Source organism: Meira miltonrushii, assembly GCF_003144205.1.
Source record: "Meira miltonrushii strain MCA 3882 unplaced genomic scaffold FA14scaffold_4, whole genome shotgun sequence".
NCBI classification, from domain to species: domain Eukaryota; kingdom Fungi; phylum Basidiomycota; class Exobasidiomycetes; order Exobasidiales; family Brachybasidiaceae; genus Meira; species Meira miltonrushii.
In genome coordinates, this window is record NW_020289946.1 from 321455 (window position 1) to 343859 (window position 22405).

General features: G+C 42.9%; 11 protein-coding genes across 11 annotated transcripts; 8 read left to right on the forward strand and 3 right to left on the reverse strand.

Moving 5' to 3' along the window:
• Positions 1-193: 193 nt before the first annotated feature.
• On the forward strand, positions 194-1956 carry FA14DRAFT_174242 (DWNN-domain-containing protein; the record flags this gene model as incomplete). The annotated part of the gene is made up of 2 exons (XM_025500526.1): positions 194-1904; positions 1948-1956. Exons 1-2 carry the CDS (start codon positions 240-242, stop codon positions 1954-1956), a joined length of 1674 nt encoding a protein of 557 aa, XP_025352831.1. The 5' UTR covers positions 194-239.
• Positions 1957-2110: 154 nt separating this feature from the next.
• On the reverse strand, positions 2111-3460 carry FA14DRAFT_75066 (ARM repeat-containing protein). The gene has a single exon (XM_025502823.1). The coding sequence runs from the start codon at positions 3283-3285 to the stop codon at positions 2137-2139; it is 1149 nt and encodes a 382-aa protein (XP_025352832.1). The 5' UTR covers positions 3286-3460; the 3' UTR covers positions 2111-2136.
• An 89-nt stretch (positions 3461-3549) lies between these two features.
• On the forward strand, positions 3550-7195 carry FA14DRAFT_161927 (uncharacterized protein). The gene has a single exon (XM_025499347.1). The coding sequence runs from the start codon at positions 3634-3636 to the stop codon at positions 7132-7134; it is 3501 nt and encodes a 1166-aa protein (XP_025352833.1). The 5' UTR covers positions 3550-3633; the 3' UTR covers positions 7135-7195.
• A 212-nt stretch (positions 7196-7407) lies between these two features.
• Positions 7408-8606, forward strand: FA14DRAFT_161928 (nascent polypeptide-associated complex, alpha subunit). The gene has a single exon (XM_025499348.1). The coding sequence runs from the start codon at positions 7548-7550 to the stop codon at positions 8160-8162; it is 615 nt and encodes a 204-aa protein (XP_025352834.1). The 5' UTR covers positions 7408-7547; the 3' UTR covers positions 8163-8606.
• A 169-nt stretch (positions 8607-8775) lies between these two features.
• Positions 8776-9162, forward strand: FA14DRAFT_181219 (uncharacterized protein; the record flags this gene model as incomplete). Its single annotated transcript, XM_025501075.1, has 1 exon — positions 8776-9162. The coding sequence occupies one exon, from the start codon at positions 8776-8778 to the stop codon at positions 9160-9162; it is 387 nt and encodes a 128-aa protein (XP_025352835.1).
• A 700-nt stretch (positions 9163-9862) lies between these two features.
• On the forward strand, positions 9863-10364 carry FA14DRAFT_185611 (uncharacterized protein; the record flags this gene model as incomplete). The annotated part of the gene is made up of 1 exon (XM_025501465.1): positions 9863-10364. The coding sequence occupies one exon, from the start codon at positions 9863-9865 to the stop codon at positions 10268-10270; it is 408 nt and encodes a 135-aa protein (XP_025352836.1). The 3' UTR covers positions 10271-10364.
• Positions 10365-11529: 1165 nt separating this feature from the next.
• On the forward strand, positions 11530-12414 carry FA14DRAFT_157245 (uncharacterized protein; the record flags this gene model as incomplete). Its single annotated transcript, XM_025497886.1, has 3 exons — positions 11530-11572; positions 11640-11753; positions 11804-12414. 3 exons carry the CDS (start codon positions 11530-11532, stop codon positions 12412-12414), a joined length of 768 nt encoding a protein of 255 aa, XP_025352837.1.
• A 413-nt stretch (positions 12415-12827) lies between these two features.
• On the reverse strand, positions 12828-13364 carry FA14DRAFT_181222 (uncharacterized protein; the record flags this gene model as incomplete). Its single annotated transcript, XM_025501076.1, has 1 exon — positions 12828-13364. The coding sequence occupies one exon, from the start codon at positions 13362-13364 to the stop codon at positions 12828-12830; it is 537 nt and encodes a 178-aa protein (XP_025352838.1).
• Positions 13365-16209: 2845 nt separating this feature from the next.
• On the forward strand, positions 16210-17210 carry FA14DRAFT_161929 (uncharacterized protein). The gene has a single exon (XM_025499349.1). It carries the CDS (start codon positions 16254-16256, stop codon positions 17142-17144), a length of 891 nt encoding a protein of 296 aa, XP_025352839.1. The 5' UTR covers positions 16210-16253; the 3' UTR covers positions 17145-17210.
• A 9-nt stretch (positions 17211-17219) lies between these two features.
• On the reverse strand, positions 17220-20749 carry FA14DRAFT_149099 (UDP-Glycosyltransferase/glycogen phosphorylase; the record flags this gene model as incomplete). The annotated part of the gene is made up of 3 exons (XM_025497389.1): positions 17220-19302; positions 19414-20034; positions 20074-20749. The coding sequence occupies 3 exons, from the start codon at positions 20747-20749 to the stop codon at positions 17297-17299; spliced, it is 3303 nt and encodes a 1100-aa protein (XP_025352840.1). The 3' UTR covers positions 17220-17296.
• Positions 20750-21371: 622 nt separating this feature from the next.
• On the forward strand, positions 21372-22403 carry FA14DRAFT_106751 (uncharacterized protein; the record flags this gene model as incomplete). Its single annotated transcript, XM_025495785.1, has 1 exon — positions 21372-22403. A coding segment is annotated over one exon (1032 nt), but the record flags the coding sequence as incomplete, so codon positions are not given.
• Positions 22404-22405: the final 2 nt, after the last annotated feature.

A 22405-nucleotide genomic window follows, 5' to 3' on the forward strand; every position in this document is an offset into this window, starting at 1 on the left:
CATCTTTCTTTTTTTGCTGCTCATCTTTCCTTTTTATTTAGCAATTGTACCTGTCTTTCGACTTCATGAGTGTTGTATGATCATTATCACATATATTTCTTTTTGCTTTCCATAAACGCGTGTGCGGCTTAGTAAATATTAATTGTGCCAAAGAACCAAAAGTGAGTGATTTAACCTTAATTCCGAGGTGGCACTCATCCCTCTATCCTTACTACCAACACGGGCATTTTGTCGCAAAGATGGCGTCCGCATCAGTATACTACAAATTCAAATCCCAAAGGGAACCTTCAAGGATCACCTTTGACGGTACGGGAATCAGTGTTTGGGATTTGAAAAGAGAGATAATCATGCAAAACAAGATGGGAAAAGGATTAGATTTTGATTTAGGAGTATATTCTGCGGATACGGAAGATGAATTCAAAGATGATAACTTTATCATTCCAAGATCTTCTCAAGTGATTGTTAGAAGGTTACCTCCTGCCAAGCCAGGCAGAGGATCAGCGGCAAAGTATGTGGCCGATATTCAAGGAGGAGGTGCGAATAGCTCTGTACAGGAAAGAAATCAACCCGCTGCTGGTCCTTCAAGAGGTCAGGCATTTCGTGGACAGATGAGTATGCGATTTGATGGAAAGCAAGACGGACAGCCACAGCAACCATCCGCAGGACCACAGGAAATGGACACAATCTCTGGGGTAGAGGGAGACGAAGCGTCCAAGATTGCTGCTATGTTTCAAGCAACGACCGAACAATGGGATGAAACACAAGAAAAGATGGCAAATGCAACCTATCGTGATCGACCAGGAGCACCTGCTCGTAAGCCAGCACGACCTATGCAAGCTGGTGAAATGAGCAGACCGCAAATGCAACCAAACGTTCAACATGATCGACCACCTCCGATTGGCTATATTTGTTTTCGATGCGGTACAAAAGGTCATTGGATTCATGATTGCCCAACGAACGAAGATCGAGATTTTGATAATAAACCAAGATTCAAGCGTACAACAGGTATTCCAAAAAGTATGTTGAAAACTGTTGAAGCACCACCAGATGGAACGACACGCGAGGGAGTGATGGTTACACCTGACGGAAGCTATGTGATTGCGCAAGTAGACTCAGCTTCTTGGGCACGTAATCAAGCTCATCGACAGAAGAGATTGACAAAGTCGGATATTTACGGCAGTGTACCGAGCGATTCAAAGCTTGCTTGCATGATATGCAATAAGCTACTTCGAGATGCTGTCAAAACACCATGTTGTTCCAACTACTTTTGTCAAGAGGATATCGCCACGCATTTATTGGAACACGACTTCAATTGTCCGGAATGTGGCAAACGAGTCAAAGATCTTGCCGATCTTCAACGTGATGACGAAGTGCGTAAGCAGGTACGAGAGTACATCGATGCAGAGATGGAAAAGAGTGAGAAGAAGATGCAAGAGGCAGAACAAGCAGAGAAAGATGAATTGGATAAAGCCAAACGGGAAAAGGAAGAAGTAGAAGCAGAAAGTAAGCCCGTTGAAGAGGAAACTGTGAAAGAAGAAGCAGGGCAAGAGGCAAAGGAAGAGGAAGGTGGTGAGGGAGATGAGAACGGAAATGGCGCAGATGGTAACCAGAGTGAATGGAATGGTCAAACAGTCCAACAAATCATGATGATGCTTTGTAACCCGCAATTGCCACCTCCGATGAGGATGCAGCTGCAAATGCAATTGCGATTTTTGCACAATCAATTCACACAAGCAAATGCTCGGGCCAATCCTACATCTTCCATGCCTACCGGTGCACCTGCCGGACAAGGATTTGGAATCATTGGTGCACACAACGTCAACCCATTCGCAGGTCAACATCAAATGAACACGCCAAATTATATGCCCTCGATTGGTAATATGGGCAATGTGGGCATGAGAATGGTGAACCCGATGATGATGATGAACAACAAATTTCAACCTTCAGCGCCTCTAAGTCATCAAGATAGCGCATATATGCGTTTACCCGTCAATCCAAACAAGCGAGCGGTTTCCACCAAAAGGGAAAGGCCGGCTGACTTTTTCGAGATTGGAGGTGGAAACAAGGAAGCCAGGACGTCTTAGATCAGCACATCACATTTGTAAATTATGAAAAATGCAATTGACCCAAAAGTTATTATGCTACAGGTTGAAATTGAGATGGATCATTATTATAAGCCATCTCATCTAATGCCACGATACAACTCTCACGAACCACTCTTGGCGCTTGTTGATCTTCTGCCCATCGTTTGAGCGTGCTCATGATCTTTGCTGTAGTGGCTTGAATCTGATCAGCTTCACCACCAGATGCCTCTTCGCCTTCTTCAACAACAGCTCCCAAAGCTTCTGCTGCTTCATGTCGAACCATTTCCTCTTCTTTTGAATCGCTCAAAACCCGAACCATACTCTCTGCACATGCAGGATGAGCCAATTCTCCAAACACAAAACAGATCTCATGTCTGAATAAAGCACTCTTATCCGATAATCCATCAGCCAAAGCTTTGATTGCGTCGTTCGCTTGTGATTCATACTGCTGTCGGACAGATGAGGAGATGTTTGGTTGTTGTGATCTACGTCTGGCGGCATGAACGGCATTTCGCAAAGAGAACATAGCTCTATATCTTTGGAATAATGGCAAAGAGTCGCCTGCTGTAAGTTGAGCTTTGTAAAGTGGTATCGAGGTTAAAAGTGTGTCCACTTTAAGCGAATGTGCAGGAGCGGGATCGATTGGCAAAAATGATCCATCAACGTTGTCCGTATCAGAAGAGGACTCTTCTGGCATGGAAGCAGCTGCTTTTGCACGTGCTAATGCTGCTCCTTCACTTTCTTCTCCGTTTGTTTTGTGTCGATTCGATGATCCTGCACTGATTCCATGATCATATTCAATTTTCTCTAAAGCCAACTCGCAAGTCTCTCTCACGCTGACGTTTTCGTCCTGTAGAAATTCATTGAGAATCGGTAGTGCTCTTTGGGAGGAGATTGCACCCATTGCTTCTGCAGCTTCATGTCGGACCATTGGATGCTCTTTTGCATCTCTGAGCACTCTTTCTAGACATGTGATCGCCCTTTCATCCTGTATCTGTCCCAATACGTATGCCAATTCATGTTTGAGAAGAGCAGAATCGTTATTGTCAAATGCCTTATCGATAATGTTGATCACTTTTTGTGTATCATTAGGAGCCAAGCCTTTCAATGTGAATAGAGCTCTGAATCGAGCATCTAGTGGCTCATTCCCTGATGAATCTTGCAGACTGGCTGCTAATTTATCGAATGATGGTGCTGCCATTGTTTGAATGGTTATTCGAAGCAAAAGTTCTAATTTTAGTTTTTCTCAAAACGAAAAAAAGTTCAACACGCTTTTAATCGTGCCTTGTACACCCGCGGCACGTACAGGCTTGAAGGGAATGACGTGTAGATGAAGCCAAAAAAAAAGAGAAGAAAGCAAGCTAATGAGTTTCAGGCGCAAACGCCCTACAAAAAAAATCATGAGCGAGAATATCGATCAATTGCGCTTTTAACCTTTTTGTGGTTTCCTTTATCATTACAATCAACTCAAAGAAGGCTTCTTCTCTTTTTTATCACTTGCAGCTCATCCATTTTTAGATATCGCATAACTTGTTCAGCATCGTACATCATGTCAGCTCATTTGCAATTTGGACCGGAATGGATGCGTAAAGGAGCTCCTAGTGGTAAAACACCAACCACACCTACTCCTTCCAGTGAATCTCCATTTGTCTTTTCTGAATCTCCTCAAACTGGAGGCAAATCTTCCACATCTTCTTCAACAGGAAGGAGAAATAATTCAAAAGAGCCTACACCTGCACCTGTTTCATCAAATGCTGCACCTTTACCTTCACCCGGTGGCTTTTCGTTTGCAGCTGCTGCTGGTGGTGCTGGCAGTGGCTCAAATACACAACAGACTTCAGCATTTCCCTCAAACGGTTCTACTTTCCCTTCAAATCTAGATGGAGATGGTTCTCGCTACTCAAAACGCCTTTTAAGCTTATACAGTACAGAGCACGGTCCGAAAGGTATACCAACCGAACCTTCCAGCTCAGCAACTGACCGTGCACCGCCAACTGGACCTGCTTCGTTTGCCGGCTTGAATAATCGTAAGAAAGGGTTTTCTGATCGAGACTCTACAATCGGAGGCGGTGGCGGTGGTGGTCGTCGAACACATAGCGTCAATACAGACGTGGCAAATGTATACAAAGATCGCTCAGAATCTCAAAGGACGGGATTGTTTCAAAGAGGAACTGCTTCTTCCAACAATCTTGGGACAAATGGGACTAATCATCCTAATCACTCACCACAACACCCTATTCGAGATAGGCATGCATCTGGAGGTGGGATTCAAGGCGGTGTGCTAGCAGGAGTTGCACCAAATTCGTCTCGAAAGACCAGTGGACAGATGGACGAGCACCAAGAAAGCGAAGTACGCACACCGAAAAGAGAAAGATTGCCAGGTGAAGGGCCTATTGGACCACCAACCGATCGTAATGGTGGATTTGTGAAAGGATTTACCACAGACCGCAGACGAACAACTGGACCAGTGCCTACTCCAACAAAACGAAGTGCACCCTCACCATCAACCGCTGCAAATCCAGACCCGGTCAAAGAATCTAGCGGGCCACAATCTACCGATGTGGACTTGAGTCATCATGCTACAACTCTTGTAGAATCCCTCAACTTGGATGAAGACGATGAAGAATTGGTAAATAGGACAGAGCCTGTCAGTGAACCTGAATGGTCAGCAGAACAAGCTGAATGGCTTTATCGTGATCCTTCTGGACAAGTTCAAGGTCCGTTCAAGGCAATTGTCATGCAAGAATGGTATGCTGCCAAATACTTTAATGATGACCTTCTCGTCCGACCTGCAGAAGCTGCTGAGTTCATTCCGTTGGGCATCATGTTACGTTTGATTGGTGATAACAGCAAGCCCTTCTTGATTGCACCGAGCAATTATGCCGCCGCCAAAGCATCCCAACCAGCTCCTGCACCAGCACTAGCACAACCATCCAATCATATGAACATGCTTGCGCCTGGTGCTGGTGGTCACAACTGGCCTATGCAGCAACAACAATCGCCTTTCCTTGTAAACCCTACTTTGGCAAGTTTGAGTGGTCAGGGAGTTCCATCTTCACCATTTGGTACACCAACTTCTCCATTTCTCGATCTTAATGCGAGTAACACGTACCAGCATCAACAACAACAGCATCATCAGCAACAGCAACATGCAGAATTTTTGATGCATCAACAACGTGCAATGCAGGAGCAAAGAAATGCGCAAATGGCCGCTTTGGCGATGGCACAAAGGAGCGGTGATCCTTCTATGATGGCGGCAGCAGCTTGGAATAGTGCACCTCAACCACCGCAACAACAACCATGGGGACAATCTCCACAACCACAACACGCATTTGCAGCAGAAGGCGGATGGGGAAATGCCATTCAACAGCAACAACCACCGCAACCTCTTCAACAGCAACCGACACAACAGGATCAATTCAACCTGCAACCTCAAGAAGCACAAATGCCTTCTGCTCCTTCACAAGCTCTCCCGGATCCAGTGCAACAAGATATTGTGGAGCCAACATTGCCAGTAAAGACAGAACCACAAGAGACCGTTCCGGCACCTTCTGAACAAGCAGCTGAGCCAGAAGAAATTGTTGAGAGTGTACAAGAACAGAAAGCGGAAGAAGTTGAGCAAGAGGCTTCACCAGAACATCTATGGCCTCAAAGTCCATCTGCAGTAGAATTTGCATCTGAACCAGCGGTGGAAGAGATGGAACCTTTACCAATGACAACTGTGAAGGGACGCAAAGCACGTCGAGGCGAAGCACAAAAGCATTCCCAGGTAGACCCTGCTCCATTAAAGGAAGAGGAAGAAAATCGTTCAGCTGCTGCGGGCAATGTTAAAACGATGAATGAAGCAGACTTTAGAAAACATCAAGCATCTTTACGTAAAGAGGAAAGAAGCAGTTCGTTCGGCTCTGATTCGCTTCAAAAGAATACTGGACAATCTGCTGCAACGGCTAAAGCAGCTCCATGGGCTGGTAATGCTTCTTCTAATGGCATGAGCTTGCGTGAAATTCAAGAAGCGGAAGAAAAGAGAGTGGAAGCACTTCGGGCTCGTCAACAAAGGCCAGTGGCTTCTGTTCGAGCTGATTCGAGTGGTCCTGCAGCCTCGATGAATAAGATGACATGGGGCTTAGCAAGTGTACCATCATCTGCTTCAAATGGAGGAAATGCCAATGTTTCTTCTCCTACTTCCAGTACTGGACCAGTGTGGAGCTCGTCCGCTGCAAGTAAGACTGGCACTCCAAAGAAGACATTAACGGAAATTCAAGAGGAAGAACGTAAAAGGACACAAGCTTCTGCTGCCAATACTCGTTCAGTAAGTCTTACTGGCTCACAAATGCCTGCTAGAGGTGGTAGAGGATATGCAGATTTGGCATCGGTCAATGCAGCCAATCAAAACATCAGCGCCGCTGCTGCTGATACGGGAAGTGGTTGGGCAGTTGTTGGAGCAGGAGGCGGTAAACCAACTACAGCCACTCAAGTATCCACACCAACTCGAACAGTTCCAGGAGTAGCATCAGCTATTGCAAAATCACCAATGGTTCGTACAGCTTCATCTAATGCATCACCTTCCACCGCTAATGGTCAACAAGTTCAACCGAGCGCAGAATTTATGCGTTATTGCAGAGAACAATTGAAGGGATTGCAAATCAAAGTGGATGATTTCATTGAGATGTTACTCTCTTTTCCCCTCGATCCATCTCCTGATGTAGTGGAGATTATTGCTGAATCCGTTTATGCAAACAGTGGAACGCTCGATGGAAGAAGGTTTGCGGCCGATTTCGTTGCTAAACGTAAACAAGATGCTATTCTTCAACGTCGTAAAGTAGGAAGTGTTGCTGCCACTACTTCTACTAACACGCCTAACAATGTGTATGCAAGTACTGCTGCAGGAGGAGCAACAGACTTCTCAGCAAGTTCTGCCTCACCTCTGCGTAATGCAAGTGACGTCCTAAAACAGCCTGCAAGACCTGCGAATGCCAACGTTGTGGGAGGAGGTGATGCTTTTGGCGGGTTCAAGGTTGTAAAACCAAAGGGTGGAAAGAAGCGTGTATGATCAGTAATTTGTGGTGGAAAATTGTACGAATTCATAGCATAATTTAGTATTTAACCTTAAGTTTCTTGGGTGTGATTGCCATCAGTAAATTTGACCGCATAGCCATCCTAGGTCTCCACGGTTGTCAGCTTAGGGCCGCGGTAGCACGTGCATTTAGCGCATTGACTCGCTTAGGTGATTGATTGCTTTGACGGCTTTACCAGCCAGCCAGCGTAACAGACGCGCAACGCACGCTCCAGGCGTGAAGAGCTTTCTTCTCATTCTTTCTGCACAGCTGTTGTGCTAAAGTGTGGCATCATATCCCTCTATTAAAGAGCGGCATACGCACTTTAGCGGGGCTTTGGAGGTAAAAGTTGCTGAATGGCAGAAGTGGAATACTTGATAACCATCATCTCTAACGAATATCGTCCAATATGGCCAGCATTGAAGAGATTGCCGATAGCATCGAAGAACCAACACAACATATTCATGATCACGATCACGATCATGAAGGTGAAGGAAGTGATGTTGAACTTGGCGGTAAAGGTCAAGATGTAACAATCACAGATGCAATCGCCAGTAAATCTGAACGTAAAGCACGTAAGCAATTACAGGGTATCGGCTTGAAACGTGTTCAGGGTATCAACCGTGTTACAATGCGTCGTCCTCGTGGTTATCTTTTGGTTGTTACAAATCCAGAAGTATACAAATCTTCCGTTTCAGATGTTTACGTCGTTTTTGGTGAATTAAAGACTGAAGATATGTCTGCTCAAGCACAAGCAGCACAAGCACAACAATTGGCTCAACAAGAACAACAAGAACGTATGTTGAGCGAACAATTCAGCCAATTGTCCAGCGGAGCAGGCGCTGAAAAGAAAAAGGAAGAAGAGGAGGAAGAAGATGAAAGCGAGCCGATCGACGAAGAAGGCGTTGATGCAAAAGATATCGATTTGGTCATCTCTCAAACATCTTGCTCTCGCCGTAGAGCTGTCAAAGCTTTGAAGGAACACCAAGGTGATTTGATCAACGCAATCATGGCTGTCTCATAAATGGGCGAGATAGGCTGTACTTCCGCCCATTCGCATGTACTTAACCACAAAAAGCCCTTTCATTGAAAGGTAGATCCGACAGGACAAACATATTTGATACATGGTATCGCAATTTCACCTTCGACTGAGTGACTTTGAAGTGAGGTAGAAAGAATTATTATGTGATGCGTAGCGGAGCATATGTGCGATAGGGTTTGTTTACGTTCGATGATAGAATGAACTCACCGCCTTGTCACTTCTGTACACAATGTGCACTGCTCGGTCTCGCCTCCGTGGCTTTGAAAGTACGCAAGTGGGATGCAACGGTACGACAACGATTGTGTATAAGTGCTTTGCAACGCCTCGGTTGCATATACAAAAAGTCTCATTGTCGAATGATATCTCTGTAAAGTTGTGAATGATTCTTTTGATGTCTCTTTTTTCCCTAAAATCATCGTCCTTGACATACCTTTAAAACCCACCAACAAGACTCTTTGTGAAAATGAAGAAGATGTTCTTCTTCCTTTTGCTCTTCTTAGTGTTTGGCAACATAGCTTTTTCCGTCGATATTATCACACCTCGTGAGGATAAAGAAGCTAAAGAGCTTGATTCTGATCATCGCTTTTATACAACGATGGCTAATAACCATAATTGGGCAGCTTTTGATCATAGAGTCAAGAAAGAAAGATGGCAGGCCAGGAAAGATAAAAGCCCTTTCTCTTGCTGGAAAAAGTTTTGTGCGAGTCAAGAAAAATATTACGAAACACACCGAGAAGCTCACGATACCTTAGCCCGTTCACTGCAAGACACAGCAAGTGAAAGATGGGAGAAGTTACGAGCACGTAGAAATGATCATAAAGATCATATACGGCTTCTAGAACAGCTGAAAGAACAAAAACCTAAAGCAAATAATCGTCTTAGGCGCACTCGAAGTTTTGATCACGTTCAACCCTTACAGCAAGCAAAAGAACAACCATCTGAAGCAAGAAGCAGTCACAGACGTACTCAGAGTCATCGCTAGAAAACATTTACCGATGAAGACCGACTTTCCTTGTTCTCGTGAAAGAGTTTTATGCTCTTTAATGTTTAATTGACTCGAGGTGTGTTACGCACCAATCCTACATCATTATATAGTCATGAAAGCATCTTGAGCTCAACTTTCTAAAGCTATGTTGTAGTTCTAGGCTGATACAGTGTACATTGACTAGCAATGATCGTACAGCTGCGAATGATAACTTTTGAGCCCAAAAATAATTGAAGATGATGTATTATTACACAATTTTTGATGGTCGGGCCTATAATATGGATGCAATTCGCTATACGCGAGTGATGAATATTACCCGTGAAACAAGTTTGTGTTGCCTCAGAAAGCCGCAAACACAAGTGATGGTTAAGTGAACGGGCGTACCCATGCTATCTAGGGGCTCGAGGTAAAATTCGAACTACCTCAGTGATTATAGACATACACAGTTTTGACAAAATACTTAGGGTTAGAATAAAAATCCTAACCCTAAGTAGCCCTGTTACCGGTGCAGACTCGACTGCGTAAAAATGCTTTTCAATGCCCCCGTGGCAAGTTCAACTGCGTTAAACATTTTTCAGCCCTTCCGCAGCTTTGACTCTTCCCTTGTTGTCATTTGTAGACCTATTTAAATCCTGTATCTATCCCAGTAACGCTTCTTTACTATCATCGTTCGTCATCCTTGACATCTTATGTCAAAATGAAGACGATGGTCTTCTTTTTGTCCTTTTTGGCATTCAATGCCATTGCTTACGTCGCTAGTACCTCTCGAGAACTCCGTTATCACAATGCTGTGAAGGATGAGTATGCACAACTAGCTCATGACTCAGGACTTAGGAAAGTAGAATGGCAAGCTAGAAGAGATACTGCTCCTTGTCCAAGATTTAAGCAACATTGTCAATCATATGTAGAACATTACGAGAGACAACAAAAAGAAGATGCAGATGTCAGTCGTAAAGCACAAGAGAAAGCTGACCTAATTTCCCTTGATATTGTAAAGCGTAGAAAGCTTAAGGATAACAAAGAGCATAAGCAACTCATAGAACAGGTGCAAGAACGACCACCAAAAGGAAACATTGGTCACAAGCGTACCAGAAGTTACCGTTGAAACGTTTCACGTATTAACAAGGAAGTTACTATAGTTTCTTCATGGATGTTCATAAGCCTGTGTTAGCAGACCAGTGCAACATGGCTCTCGCAGGTGAGCAGCACGTAAAGCTCTAATGTTCACTGCAAATTGTCCTCGCATTCTTGTGTTCAAAAACGCAAGTGACTGCGGCTCATTTGAGTCACCTTTTCGCCCCTTTTTTGGCGTGCACTTTGTACGCAGCATGTAACCATATGCATATATGATCTCTCCCTTGGTTCGGCCCTTCCATATCATCGCTACACCTTTCCCTTGATGTTGATACTCTCTCACCTCATCTTGTCCTTTGCAAGATGCGCATTTCTTTATTCATTTCCTTTTATGTCTTCTTCGTCTCGCTTTTTGTACTTTCGAAAGCCGCTTTTGATGAGAAGAAATACAATTCTCTTACGAAAAAGGCAAAAGCATATGATAAAGAAGCAAAAAAACAATTAGGCAAATCGAAATCATGGGATCGTTGTCATCGTTTAAGTAAATATCGGGTGATACAAAAGATAAGTCTTACGATGTCTACTTGGCGAAAGAATCGCGCTGAAAAGTACCGACAAGGGGCAGAAAAAGCTCGAAGAAGAGCAGATCGTATGGCTGGTAGATTGTAGGGCTTATCAAATGGTTCACGTAGCATCCAAGTAGTCGATCATTCCTTAATGTGTCATGGTGTACAAGTCACCACTTTTTCGAAGGCCAGTTCAAGCCTCTTTGCCGTGGGTTTCACATGCAACTTTACAGCCAAGAGAACAGCTAGCAATACAACCTGATGTTCTATAATTGGATGAATCACAAAATAAATTTTTTGAATAGAGTCCCGGGGCTTGCCTTTTGTTTCTTACACCTATATCCGTATATTTGATTGCAAAAATATGCTAATCATACTGAACCTTTTTACCAGCCAGATGAGAACCTTCTTATTACCGCTTTTAACACAAGTCAAAATATTATTTTGTGCTGCTGTGGGTGATTTCAACGCAATGTTGAGAAGAATGCTTCAAAGATTGAAGAATATCGGGCAAAAAAGCATTGATGGGGCGCTATTCACTGGGATGAAAAAAGAAGTCGAATAGTTCGTAAGGTGGCCTGAAAAATGTACGATAAATCCGGAAAGCAACATAATAAGTCATAGGGAACGCTCTAATGTCTTCAAAGATCGTATGAACAGATCGCAAAACTGAGTTTTAACCAAGGTCTTCTGTAGAAACAGACCTCATTAGAACATCGAAAATATGTCCGAATTCTTATTCCAACGCTATCTTTGTTCATCGTACCGTATGTAGCGTACTAGAAGAACTCAAATGTGTACACATACACAGTAAGCTGGGACTTAATCATATAGACCTGTACAGTCATCTTCTACACAGTCAAAAAGCTTTCAAGGCAAGAATGATTATCGGGGAAAGGGGGTTGATGCTGATAAACATCCGAGGTTGCGCTGGTTCGCCAAGAAAATGTATGACTCTCGCGGAATTTGAGTGATGCACTATACAAAACAATCTGAAGCTCGTAAAAAGCAGTTGAACAATTTAGACGACGTGACTCAGCAACAGTCGAATCAGATCGATGGTACTCCTCGATTCGGGACAGAGTCTGAAGTTACAAGTTTAGAGTCATTATCCCTTACATTTTTTTCTACCTTTCTATCGCCTCTTCTGACACAGCTTTTGTCAGACCCGATCATGCAAGCATCTGTGAAAATGCATTTTGCATTCCTATATATACCTCTAGGTTTGCTTTTGCGGCGACTAGTGAAAGACTACTTATGCTTTGTTGTCATCATGCGAATGAAGCTTGTCGTTTTGATCATTGTTTGGTCAATCTTTACCCCGTCAATCAATTGTGCTACAAATGTTCAAACTCACGAACAAGAAATAAACCAAAGAGTAACAAAAGTAGCAACCAAAATTCAAACAAGAGCAGACAAGAATTGGAAAAAAGCCGATCAATGGTTTAAGCTTCGTGATCGTTGCTTCCCACCGATTAGTACGTTCTGTAATCATATGGCTAATCTACGCGGTAAACAAGCTCAAAAAGATACGATTAGGTCATTGGCTTTGCAGAAAGGGATGAACGATCGTTTGAAGCAAGCTCACCCAAATTCATCTCATGGTTGATTTTTGAGTCCAACACATTTGCGCTTCAGACACCTTGTGTATCCCATCCGCCCATGTATGCAACGCCAATCACACATACACAGACACCATCGCATTTTTGTTTTGACGCATGTCACCTACTTATTTGCTCATCATCACTTCATAAAGTCAATTTAGTTCACAAAAGGTACAGTAGAATGTTGAAAATAAAAGGGTGTGATAGCTGGCAATAGATTTAAGAATGATGATAGTATTGAATAGAATGTATCGAACTTCGCATGTCTTGCAATGCCAGCAAACATAATCATCCTTTCAGTGTAGCATACTTGCTCCACACACATGGAAACATCCCGCAAGGTGGGATCACTCAAACAGCGCTAAGCCCATTCCCCCGGACTCCGCCATACTCCAACATGGAAAAAGTGGTAAAGCTATCAATGGCTTTGAGTACGTCTGTGACGACTACTACTTGCTTCTGGCTCTCGACCTTGCTCACTGCTTAGAGACTGATGTTGCCTAAAGCTTTGAGTACGTCTATGACGGCTATCTGCTTTCGGGTTTCTTTCTTCCAGCTGTTCTAACAGTCGATTGTGCTGTTTATAGTCTTTCACACGACTGTCAAGAATGTCTTCGAATCTGTTAGACTTGCTAATGTGCATCCGACCTACTTTCTCGTTTGCTTCTTCTACTTTACTATGATATTTTTCAAGATGCTTGCAAAGTGATTTCACTAAACAATTTGTCGTCCTCTCTTTTCTAGCTTGCCATTTTTCCTTTGCAAATTGTGCATCGGTAGAGTAGGATAAATAATCAAGACCTATATATTTGTGGTCCATCTGCTTCGCTACAAGCCTCTGATTCTCTTCTTTTTCTCGAGGAGTGGTGATACTGTCGAAACTGGCGGCGTGAACGATACTGTCTAATGAGAATAAAGTCAAGAATAGTAAAAGACGAAAGATCATCATCTTCATCTTGATGAGACAAGGATCACTATTGGGGATGTTCAAAAGATGTTGAGGTATGGTGGTAATAAAGAAATATCTCCAGGAAAGACCCACGAATACGCTTTATATTGCATCTCAAGAACAGTTTTACACAATTGAAAAATTCGTTTTGGTCTTACTTGCGTATTGTGAAAGCCGCGAAAGGCGTTAAAAAGCAAATATACGCAATGCCTTGCACCTTCTTGTCATTTGTGTATTCCATATCCACTTATTCGATTTGCACAAATCCATACAATTTGATTCCACCTTTCTATCTTGAAAACAACTCAATTTCCCAGCGCTTATGTTCATGCATACACGAGGAAGAGCTGAAATTTGAGCTAAACAATCGTCTTTGTTCGTGCTTTCGATCACGATTAGCTTATATGGCTTGGATGATTTCACGGACTTCATTACAAGGGACTTTCTTTGTGTGTAATGCGATGAACACGAATTTCTTGAAATTTGTGCCCGGCGCAGCCTTCTACCCTTCGAATCGTAATCGAGCGGCTATGTACGATACAACGGGCGTTATCCAGTAAACCCCGTCTCACGTATTTAAGTGATTCATTTCAACCTTGACAACAATATCATTATTCCTATTCATGGTACCATTAATCAATCATATTTGCTCTACACACCTTCTTTTACTATATCCCAAAAATTGAGCGCCCTTCAAGCTAGAAGTGAAAGTACAATGCAAAGCTCCTTTGCAGCAGGATTAATTTGGCATTCCACAGTATTGCTGGATCCTCACCCTATACATATTCATAAAGTATCCCAAAATCTCCTGACGAGCGTGTTAGATGTTGCATCAGCTATGAACATGTTAAAGTATTAATAACCGGTTGAACATTAACTCCACACATTCAAAAGATGCATCATTCCTTCATCATGCGTCACATTTTATTCGACATCATTGCTGTTGCGGCACTGTTCGCATTTGTCCTAACAGCGGAGGAAGGAACCTATGATCGACTTAATCCTCTTACGGCGCGTGAAACCAAAGGTGATGGCGACCAGAAAGCTAATTTGATCAGAAAAAGATTCTATACATCGTCAAAAAATGCGACTTGGAAAAGAAAGGAGGAATTTACAGAGGTTTACAGCAAGCGTGATGATCTACCGGAGCCACCTGATCCGAAATTACATCCTCCTCATTAGGAGCAGTCTGCTGCTTACAGAATCTATCGTACAGCTCAACCTCAACCTTTACGATCTTATACATAACTTTTTTCTCGTCTCTCGCCTTTTCTATTTCTTTCTTTATTATATTCGATGTTGTGATATTCTGAATGTTTAAGCAGTACCATTCGTATATGAACTTGAGGACTGAAATCCATATGCATAGTGAGACTGATCATAAACAAAAGATGTATGCTGATTGTATTGGTTTCTGTTAGCCAGGTTGAGTAGGCATTCATTATCTTGTTGATGGTGGGAAAGATGCCAGGCAAAAAGCTAATTGCCTTCTTATGGCTCTGAGTAGTCGGAGCGATCGTTGTGTTATTTATCATTTTGCTCCACCACTGCGATTTACAAAAGAACAAAGTTATCAGTCATACCTTCCAAGTTAGAAATGATAAACTTACCAGCAATATTGATTATTACCAGGGCAGGCATTACAAGCGTGACCTCCTTTGTAAACCTTTACACATGTATTGAAATCACCTAGTCGAGTGGGATGAAGAATAATGGTAAATACGCTTCAACAGACATGCAAAAGAGATCAAAGGCTCACAACAACATTGGTCTGCTTGAACAGATATCATCAGGAAGAAGATGAAACAAACAGAAGTGTAAAATCGTAAAAGAAGCATATCTTGATCTGGAAAAGATGATGATGGTGGCAATATCGAATTGGAAAGTGGCCAAAAAATCTTCGTTGTTGGGCTGATTTGCTCATTGCCTGCCTAATTGTGACTTCAGACTGAGTTTAAATAAAGATTGGTATATTTGTCATCTTTTTTAGTCATACAAGAGTATACTTCGCTTCCACAAGATCTGCAAGTATATGAATAACGCCATAAAAGACGGTGACCGCTTTGCAACTACTTTTGTTGATCAAAGAGACCGATCTTACCCGCGACATGCTTTGCTTGTTATTTGTTTCTCTATAGTCTGCTCTCGAATAGGTGATCGTCATCGATCCCAGTTGTTTCTTCTTGCCTTCTATAGACTCCTAGCTAGTACATTAACTATGAACATACCCCCTATATATTCAGGATTGTTTTCATAGACTCCCTACAAATTTTATGAGTGTTGAAAACACTAAAGCATAAAAAGCTCTGTTATTCGCTTTTCCTCTTCGCTTCTATCAACATCCCATCCTCTCAACATGCGTCTTTTCTTATACATTTGTACCGTCGCACTAACTCTTACATTTGTCCAGGCAACAACTGGAAGCCTCGACGACCAATTCGGTCCTCTTACTGCGCGTAATGTGATCAATGGCGAAGAGAAAGTTGGTCTGATTCAAATGCGACGCAGTGAATCATTGGCAAAAAAGGCAAATTTGGATAAGAAGGAGGAAAAGAGAGGTTTGGTTGGACCACCCATCTGTAAAGGATACAATTGCGATCAAATTCACCCGTAATGTCAAATGTTGGCCACCTAAAGGGGCATAAATAAAAGCCAAATGGAAAGACAGAAAATAAGAAATATTTCTCACTTGTCCATTAGTTCGTCTGCCTCCCGCACTCTTTCAAAATTTATGATTCTCCAACTACCCGCGCCTGTGCCCGATTTCCGAAGACGCGAAAAAAAAAGTTTTGAAATAAATAATAAACTTCTTCCAATGAATGTGAGAAAGACTGAATCCTACTCTCCTTCTATTATCATTGCCTTCACCCATCACGACCTTCATATCCTGCAAAAATGCCACGAACAAAACGAAACAAGTTGGTCTCATTGACAAAAACGCCAAAGCGAAACACTCGATCAGCAAAAGGTGAATTGATCGATCAAATTCAACAAACGGCAGAAAAATATCCAACATGTTGTGTTTTCTTGATGACGAATCAAAGAACTTCTTATTTACAAGAAGTTCGAAGTTTATGGAAAGAGAATAGTCGTATCTTTGTTGGAAAGAATAGAGTAGTTGCAAAAGCGATCGGAAATGATGAACAAAGTGAAGTTAAACCTGGTTTGAATGGGATCGGAAAACAGTTGCAAGGACCAGTGGGTGTTTTGTTCACTACCAGTTCACCAGAAGAAGTACAGGAATGGTTTGAAGATTATTCGAGAGACGATTTTGCACGAGCAGGAAATGTGGCCACAAAAGATGTCATCTTGGAACAAGGTCCCGTTCAATTGGCTTTGGATCCACCAGAAACCCTACCGCACAGTTTGGAACCGCAATTACGTGCTTTAGGAATGCCAACCGAATTACGTAGAGGTGTACCAACATTGATCGAACGATTCAGCGTTTGCAAGCAAGGTGAAAAGATTACATCAGAGAAAGCACAAATTTTGAAACATCTTTTGATCAAAGACTCCAAATTCCGATTGATCCCCTTTGCTTATTGGACAGAAGCGGATGGAGAAGTGAAAGAATTCGCATTAAAGAGCGCAGAGGATTCAGCTTTGATTCAACAACATAAACGTGCAGAAGCCAAAGGTAACGGACAGGTCAAACATGCACGCAAGGCAGCCCAAGCAATGGAAGAAGATGAAGATGAAGACGTCGATCTTGATGCAGAAGATGACGAAGATGAAGACCTAATCGAATCTCGCGATAAGGCAATGATGATGCCCGTTGGTGTTTAAAAGGTGGCCTTCCTAGATTTGCATTGTACTATAGCACTTTTTTCTCACTCAAATAAACGCAATCGCTTTTTTACAAATGTCTTTAGTGCGTGCAAGAGAAAGTAGTATACATGGTATCGGAAAGATGAAGCAGATGTGAGTAAAAGGGAGTTTTAGATAACGTCGGCGATTCCCTCCTCTGATCCGCTCACAACGGACCATTCGTCCATACTTTGAGCCTCTTCATCCTCTTCTCCGGAAGGCAGAAGGGTTGTTTCAAGGGGTGTGATTGTTGTGGGATTTGGCTTGACTCTGCTGCAGGCATAATCCCAATCGGCATAGATTGCTCGGATTGCATTCGATACACCTTTCTCCTTTGCAATCGAATCTGCCAAAGTACGTGCATTACGCTTCATTCGTGCATCTGTGGTGCAAATTCGTAGAGCATTGGCAAATGTATCCACAGTGAATGGCTTATTGGCAACGCTTACACCGATCTGTAAACTTTCTACTTGAGATGCCCAAAAAAATTGATCGCCAAAGAAAGGTCGTACAATTGTGGGAATACCTGCACGTAAAGAAGCACCTAAAGTACCTGATCCACCATGATGGCAAGCAGCATCCATTTGCGGGAACAACCAATCATGCGGTACAGATTGAATGGTAAATATATTTTGCCAAACATCGTCCCCTGCCTCTTCGATTTGACTGGTCGAATCTTTACCTTCTTGTAATCGATCGGACCATCCTTTCGAAATGATTGCGCAAACGTCACTCTTTCGTACAGCTTCAATGACTGTTTGCAAGACCGCATCTGCATCTGCGATCACGATACTTCCCCATCCGATATAAACAATCTTTTTCTGATTTTGTTTTGCTTTTGCGATGAACTCAATCAATTCTTTCGGTGCTTGCCACACTTGTGATGATCCGGTCTCATCCGCATTATCCAAGAACCAGAAACCGCAAACATGAATCCAATCTGACCAATCCAAAGGTTTGGGTACCAAACTTGGACTAAAGTTGTATAAGAATGGGATCTTGTGTTGTTCCAGCTTGTCCATATTGGTTGGTGATAATCGCAAACATTTCTTACGCCATGCATTAATCTGACCAGCCGATGCTCGCCAAAATACCTGATCAAAGATGACGTAAGACATATAGTTATAATTGCCTCCTGCTCTTCTTGAAGGTACTGCAAATGCATGAGGATAAGATCTTGTTCGTGTCCATGGCATGGTGAATGCTCGATAATACGGTATGCGTAATGCCTCGGCGATGTGAATGCCTGCGATCGCACTTGGACTTTCGATGATTACATCCGTGCCTTGACAAGCGTGCCAACATGATAACAACAAATCATCCAACCAACCTCGAAATTTGGTGACACTTTCCCGCACAAAAGCCAACGTAAATGTTCCATTCTCGATACAGATCCTCATCAGCTCCGCCGGATCCCCTCCGATCTCACAGAATTCAATACCAAAAGATTCGATCCACTTCCCAAATTCTGCGTGTGTTGCAATGCGAACCCGATGACCTTCTCTTTGCAATCCTCGACCAAGAGCAATATACGGTTGTACATCACCGCGTGAACCAACGGTAAGGAATGTGAAATGCATATTCTCCTTCGGTTTGATGGGCACAAAGGAGGAAGAAGAGGCAAACAGACTGGACACAGAGAGATTTTGTGATGAATCACTTCCACTCTGGACATCGAAACCTAAATCTGTCAACGAAAGCGAAGGAACTCCCTCTTCATCATCGTTATGAGGATCTTGCATGTGTCCAATGGGTTGCAGTTCAATGATCGAAATACATTGATCTCGTCTATGCGTCGAGACAAACTCGAAGAACAATTCTTCATGACCTCGTACGATAATCACCAGTCCATGTCTGCCGTATTGGACGGCATTATTCTTGGCAACAGAGATGATTTCCTTGCGTGGTAATATCATCATTGTCCTACCAATCGTCTTTGTTGCCAGTCGTGATGAACGGAAGCACACGTAGTTCGTCGAAACAAAAAGCCGACCTGAAACAGGAAGGATTCGATACAGATTGGTGCTGGTATGATGCAGCAACTCTTCATCATCGGGTAGCGAAAAGCACGAACGAAATTGTTCCAAGCTTTCTTGTTCCTTCATATCCTCTTCTTTTTGCACATCAGCAGCGGCAGCTTCGCTATCTTCCAAGACAGAAAACGTTGAATGCATAGAATTCATCAAATCATCGTCATTAGATGGATCAGATGATTCTTTCAAATGTTCCTCTTCTCTTTCGATCACACTATCGTGTAGTGGCTGTGCTGACCATTGTTCTCGTACTAAGCGAGTAGGAAGTCTGTTGGTAATAGCATGTAGGCCACCAGAAGTATTCTGTGCCAATCTACCCGAAGCTTCTAGTAGCCATTGTGGAATCGACCACTTCTTATCGCCTCCACCAAGGAGTGAATCGATTGATGCTGGATCTATGTGTGGCGATGGCGGATATCCAGTAGCCGAAGATTCAAGTGGAGCTGCTTTGAGCGTGGTGACCGATGTTGACAAGATAGTGGAAGCCGAAGGGGGAGTGCTGATTGATGTGTCATTGGTTGCGTCTGCTAATTGCGATTCCAAAGCAGTATCTGTACCAGCCCGATGAACGGATAAAGTAGGCGTCCTGTTCCCTTGTCGAAGAGTTTCCGTTCTGCGTAATCCAGATGCGATCGTCTTTGCAGGACCGAAAGAGGCACGAATTTGACTTCCAGTTGAGGCTTGAGAAGAGACTGCATTTATCGATGCAAGCTTATCACGAAGAAGAGCAACGAACTGAGCTTCATCTGCCATGTTTGTGAAAAAGTATTCGTCCATCGTCATTTCCGTCTCTCCAGGCTGTGATTGAATCACCTTGATCGTAACAACGGCAACGTCTTGGATTCCTTTGCCATGCTCAGCTTTGGTGGTGTGACCGGCCACAGGGTTGGCATTACTGCTGTCAATGTCGAGCATAGCTTCGTATGGTATCGTGATTCGAACATTTTCTCCTTCATTTTGTGCGCGAAATGTTGATTTCTTCAAGGCAGCAACCCACTCATCTGCATCCGATGTTTCGAATAGGAACGTTCGATAAGGAGTTACCACTTCGAATTGAGGATTGCTCGCAGTGCTGAGCGCATTCACCTCAAGGACGTCCCTCAAGTCAATCTTGTCTTGAGGAAAGTATGGATCGTATTCGCTCTCATACCAGCTCAACGTTCTGCCTCGCAAGATAGCCCAATGAGAAGAAAAACGACGAGTCTTTCGAGTCTTTTTACGTAAAATACCTGATCGTATCAACTTGTCTTGTCGAGATGGCAAGTTTGCATAAAAGCAAAGGTTGTTTGTCAAAACATACAGGTACCCTTGCAAGACTATATTGCGGAATAGCCAGCACGGATGACTTGAGATAAGTTCTTCCTTTTCGTCCAGGTCGAAAATGTGATGCAATCGGCGTATCAATTCATCTTTTGCTTGTATAGGTGTTGTCTGTGGATGGCTTTGATCTTGTTCTAAGTGATCTTTGAGTATGCTAGCATCAACTGGATCGTTGCTTAGATCAGCCACAGATGAAAGTGCGTGTAGACACAAGAGTTGAGAACAAGTCATAGATGCTCTCATCCCTTCGCTATCTTCTGCATCATCATCGTCATCTTCTCCAGATATTTCTGGGGAGAGGTTGATTTCTGCGTGTTGTTCGTCGGTTGTATTTTGTGGTAAGGCCGTCTCTTTGACGGCTATGGGAATAGACGTCATTATGTTGTTCGTATTAGATCGTTCATGATCATGACATTCATCATTTTTTTTGTGTTGGATGGTGTAGGTAATTCTGAAGGATATGGATGATGTTGCCAAAGATAAAAAAGAATCAAATTTACGCGATGCCTCCATATATAACAACAGTTAACAACAGTAAGCAGTTGGTCACCCTTTATGCACGCATCTGCATCTACTCAATTTTCAGCATCGGAGCACTGTTGTATATTTCCCCCGCGTCTTCGATAACGGTCAATTTAAAAGGAGGCGGGTCTTGCGCCTATCGTACGCGTTCTTTTAACAGGCCGCTTTTTGTGTTCCAAGTCACGTGAGCATTGTTCAAAATCTCTTAAGAATTAGTGGAACTTGCAATTCATTCCACTCTATGCGTATGATGCAATAAATTATACACGCCTTTCTCCATCACCTTTTGTCGTTCGACAATCACTTGCCACCTGTTCAACACAATCACAAAATGCCGCCAAAGAAAGGAGGTGGCGGTGGAGCACCTGCAAAAGTAAAAGATGATAAAACGTTTGGAATGAAGAATAAAAAAGGTGGAAAAGCACAACAACAAATCAAAATCATTCAAGCACAAGAAAAGACTGCAGGAAAAAATAAAGAACAACTTGCAAAAGAGAAAAAGAGAGAAGATGAAAAGAGACTAAAAGCAGAAGCTGAAAAGCAAAGACTAAATGATCCTTCGTTTAGTATCGTTCAACCTAGAGTACCTTTTGGTGTTGATCCAAAAACGATCACTTGTGCTTTCTGGGCTGCGGGAAAATGTGATAAAGGAAGCAAGTGTAAATTCGCACATGCCAAAGATGCAGGACGGAAAGTTGAAAAGAAGGATCTATACACCGACATGCGAGATGGAACAGGAGAAGGAGAAGGGGAAGATGATAAAAAGAATGACACAATGGACAAATGGGATCGAGCAAAACTAGATTCAGTCATTCTATCGAAACACGGAAACCCAAAGAGTACAACAGACAAGGTATGCAAATTCTTCTTAGCAGCGGTCGAAGATGGAAAGTATGGTTGGTTCTGGATCTGTCCATCAGGGGATAAGTGCATGTACAGACACGCACTACCGCCAGGATTCGTATTGAAATCACAAAAGAAGGAAATGGAAGCAGCCGAAAAGGCAAACGAGATCTCTTTGGAAGAATTCTTGGAAACGGCCAGACATCAACTTGGATCGAATCTAACGCCGGTCACGAAAGAATCCTTTGCTAAATGGAAGAAGGATAGAATGGACAAGAAACAAGCTGAAGCAGATTTGATCGAAAATAAGAAGAAACAACAAGCACAAGCCAACAAGATGATCGGTTTGAGCGGTCGTGAAGTATTCACACTAAATCCCGAATTCTTTGAAGGAGATGAAGAAGCTGCTGCAGGTGATGAATTTGATATGGCAACTTATTTCAAGAATTGGGAACAAGCCAGAGATGAAGAAAATCAAACAAACGGTCATGCACACGATGACGAAGAAAATGGCGAAGGAGA